This window comes from Myotis davidii, unplaced genomic scaffold (assembly GCF_000327345.1).
Source record: "Myotis davidii unplaced genomic scaffold, ASM32734v1 scaffold328, whole genome shotgun sequence".
In the NCBI taxonomy this organism is placed as follows: domain Eukaryota; kingdom Metazoa; phylum Chordata; class Mammalia; order Chiroptera; family Vespertilionidae; genus Myotis; species Myotis davidii.
This window is the reverse complement of record NW_006300373.1, coordinates 343,149-347,315: the sequence shown is the minus strand read 5'-3', so window position 1 is coordinate 347,315 and position 4,167 is coordinate 343,149. Positions and strand designations below refer to the sequence as shown.

Sequence of the window (4,167 nt, the reverse complement as noted above, 5' to 3'; positions counted from 1 at the left end):
CCTGATGACGGTCACTCCGGCCGCCACCGCCCGATACTCAGTGGCAAACAGGTAAGAGAAGCAGCGCAGGGCAGTCCCAACGCCTCCAGCGCCAAGTCAGCGGACATCAGAGGGGCATTTCTCACGGGCAGCAACCCCAGACAGACCAGGGCCCCCCAGGCCAGAGCGGCCGACCTGCGGCTCCCGGGTTTCTGGGCCATAATGATATTTACCAAGAAATTAATTGCAGATTAATTGTATATTTACTTGTTTACACATTTATTATTTATTTACTTCTGCTAAAATATAAATTCTTTCAAGGAAGAAATTTTGCTACATGGATTCACGGGCAGCAACCCCAGACAGACCAGGGCCCCCCAGGCCAGAGCGGCCGACCTGCGGCTCCCGGGGCAGGCGAGCCTTCCCCACGCAGAGGACGGAGACCTGAGCCGGCGCCAGGGCAGTGCAGCCCGCGCCCCTCGGGCACAGCCTCACTCCACGCTCCCAGGAGCCAGGCCCCAGCTGTTCTCACCGCCCCCGTGGGGGTGGGTCGCCAGGGATGCCCAGTTCCTCCCTGGCGCTAAGAACGCGACGCCTCCGTGAGAAAGAAAGAAGTGTGGACTCCTGCAAGTCATGTCCGAGCCAGCGAGCAGGAGAAGGAACAAGCACAGAAAGCAGCACTGTTCGGCGAGACGGAGGAAGCCAGAAACAGTCTCTTTAAATGAGGGAAGCCTGTCTGTGTGGGTAGGAAAAAACCTCCAAAATATTAAGTTAAAAAAAGATAAGACAAGGCCCTGCCCGGGTGGCTCAGTTGGTTAGAGAGTCGTCCCAACAGGCAAAGGTTGCAGGTTCAATCCCCGGTCAGGGCCATGCGAGAACCAACCAATGAATGCAATTTAAATGGAACAACAAATCAATCTCTCTCTAAAAATCCATACACAATTTTTAAAAATGTGTTGTGTTTTTTTTTAAAGTATAAGATAACGAGCGTACAGAGTGCCATTCCTCTTGTTAAAAATCTAGGAGGAGAACAAACAAGAAAAAAAAGGTGATGATATAAAGCCACTCTAAGCCTGCAGGGTGTAAGGTATCCTTTCACACCAGTGAATTCTTATTATTCCTATTAACTCAATGGGAAACATTTCTGGGAGAAGAAAATTTACACACAGCCGGCACCTCCCACAGTGTGGGTGATGGTTAGAAACCCCAGCTCCTCCTTCCTTTCTCTCTCTCTCTCTCTCTCTCTCTCTCTCTCTCTCTCTCTCTCTCCTATACTCCGAACATGTACACAAGAATAAAGAAGTTAGCGTGCTGCTTATAAAACAGGGAAAGGCGAACCCTGCTAAAAAAACTGTCAAAAGAGATGTGGGCGTAACCACGGCAGCCTGACGCCTCTGCTCGGGGCGTCCTGAGGGCAGGCCCCGCAGACTCTCCGCAAGAAAACGGAGCAGTCGGAGCCCGGCTGGCGTGGCTCAGTGGTTGAGCGATGACCTACGACCCAGGTCACGGTTCGATTCCCGGTCAGGGCACATGCCTGGGTTGTGGGCTCCATCCCCAGTGGGGAGGCATGCAGGAGGCAGCCGGTCCATGAGTCTCTCCCATCACCAATGTTTCCATGTCCCTCTCCCTCCCCCTTCCTCTCTGAAACCAGTAAAAATATATATTTAAAAGACGGACAGATTCTGCCCCCAGCGTGGCTCCCACCCGCCTCTCCCACGAGCAGAGCAGCTTTCTCAAGTGCGGCTCTCACTCGAGGCCACGTTGTAAGTGACTGATTCTTGGGGGGGCTCCGGAGAGAAGCGCTCGCCGGCGATCGCATGCACCTCTCTCAGCTCCAGGACGGGCCCTCCCGCCACGCGCGGCCTGGCCGCCTCCCGTGAGCCCTGACCTTGGTGAAGTCTTTGATCAGGTCCGCCGCCCGCACGCCGTTCTGCACGTTAAAGCTGATGTCCACCTTCACTTCCGTGAAGGAATCTGTTAACTTAATGATAGGCACCTGCACGGGGAGAAAGGGAACATTAAAACGCTTTACCCGAACCAGGGGCAAGATCAGGGCGCAGGGTGAACGGCGTGAGGCCCCACCCATCTCGGGACCTGAAACAGGAGGTCCTGAGGCCTGCGCCGCCCCCCCCCCATCTCCCCGCCTTCCAGAAACTTCCCTCTGCGCAGCTGGCGCTCCTACGGCTGAGTTTTGAGACCCAGTGACAGAGCCCTTCCTGACGCCACGTCTGGGGAAACAGCATCCTACTCGCTGACCGCCAAGCAGTCAGAGGGCCGCGAGCTGAGCACACACAGGCCCCTGCATCACGGTCAGTGTGGCCAGGAGCCCCAACAACCCAGCAGGAGTGAAACGCAAGAATCATCCCCAAATGGAAAACGACGACGATTTCTACGAGACGTGTGGGATTCTTCATAAGAACAAGACGAGCTCCGTGTGCACCACAGGCGAGAAAACGCGGGGGCACCCCGCAGTCCCGGCCGCCCGCTGCCAGGCTTCCCCGGGGCTGCCCAGGCCGCTGTGCCCAGGACATCGCGTGCAGATGCCCGTGCCTACGGGGGGGCGTCTGGGCTCCCACGGCAGCTCCCCGACGGCCAGGCCAGGCTGGTGAACACGGGGCCTGCTTATAGAGCGTGTTACGGCCCGTGTCCCGGACACAGACTCGGATGGAGCAGAGCAGCCCCGGCCGGGCCGCTGGGAACGCCCGACAGACCCTGGGCTCACTCTGCTCTCCACTGAACAAATCCCTGCAGGGCCCGCGGGCTAACCGTGCCCTCGGAAGGGAAGGCATGACCGCAGGAGGCCATCTGTGTCACACACACCGTGCGCCCGGCACGGCGCCCACTGACGGAGAGAGGGCTGGGGCGTGAGGGCGGGCGAGGGGACGGGGACTCACGGTGGCTTTGTCCAGGACCTTCACCGAGTCCTCGTCGGCGACCTTGTGCTTCCGGAGGGCTTCCTCCAGGGTCCAGAGCGGGAGGTTCTCCCACTTCCCGAACACCACCAGGTCGATGTCACTGGGCAGAGCGAGAGGGGCCGTTCCCCTGAGCGCGAGGCCGCCAGCCTGAGACCCTCACCCCGCCCGCTCCCCCGGGCCCCGAGGAGGGCGCTGGTGACTTTAACAGCCGCCTCCTGAGTCGTTTCACTCAGGCCAGGCCCCGGGAGACGGGCGACTGTGAAAGCAGAGCCTCAAAAAGACCCGCAACGGTTCCTGTCCGTCCAGCTCTGGGAATAGAATCTGAAGGCTCTGGCTGAGAGCTGTGCGTCGGTGACAGCGAGACAAGGTGCCGCCACCGTGTAAACAGGGCGACACCCGCACGCGCGCCCTCCCACGCTCGGCCCGGCCGCCGTCCGGAAGGAGACGCCGGGACTGCCCAGCGCCCTCCCGGGACAGAGGCCGTCCAGCCCTCCCTGGGGTTATTTCTGTGCCCTTCCAGCTCGGAATGATGTGAAGGCACCAACCACTCACGCGTGCAATGACACTGTTAGGAAGTGACTCGGGGCTCTGCGGGGCCAGCACCGAGACAGAGACAAGTGTTAGTGACCCCGAGTGGACGCTTACGGCCTTGGCTGGGGGAGGGGGAGGGTAGTCAGGACCCACCCACTGGGTCAGGTGCTGAACGCGGGGTCACGGTGCAGCTCCTAGTGAAACGGCCCCCAGTACACGCAGGTGCTTCGCCCAAAGGCCCCCCTGGCAGTTAGGGGACGGGCTGAGGCCTGCGGGGCCGGCGATAGCCCCATTGCTGGGCTGTGGGCAGGCGGCCAGAACCTTCCCCACCGCACAGAGGACCTGAGCTGCGCCCGGACGGGTACCCCGTCCACCCACCACGACAATGCAGGCGGGACCTGTGCGCCTGTTGACAGCGGTCGGGGTGACATCCACCTGGGAACCCACATCGCATACAGGAATGTGAGTGTCTGCTTCATCATCCGCTTTGTTTCTACGCTTACAATCCAGCAGGCAAAGCATGCACCCCAGGGACAGGCCCACCCCCGAAGGCGCCGTGCACTCACCTGGTGGGTAAGTACAGGCCCGTCTTGAAGCTCCCAAATATCTGGACCTGAAACAGAAACGACAGTCGGTTCCACGCCATCAGCTGAGAGCCACCAGCCACGGAGAAAGGCCGGTGTCTGCTGCCCTCTGCTGGCGCCTCTGAGCACTGCAACGGGTTCTCCCCTCCCATGCTCCA

General features: G+C 59.9%; 1 protein-coding gene across 1 annotated transcript in view; it reads right to left on the bottom strand.

Annotated features, from left to right (window-relative positions):
- The window catches only part of PAPD5 (PAP associated domain containing 5), a 24,384-nt gene that overhangs the window by 8,217 nt on the left and 12,000 nt on the right, over positions 1-4,167 (bottom strand). Inside the window, exons 3-5 of the mRNA XM_006777046.2 lie at positions 3,992-4,038; positions 2,874-2,994; positions 1,868-1,975 (exon numbers count right to left, since the gene is read on the bottom strand). Of these exons, the coding sequence (XP_006777109.1) occupies positions 1,868-1,975; positions 2,874-2,994; positions 3,992-4,038 (276 nt within the window). The remainder of the gene's footprint in view (positions 1-1,867; positions 1,976-2,873; positions 2,995-3,991; positions 4,039-4,167) is intronic.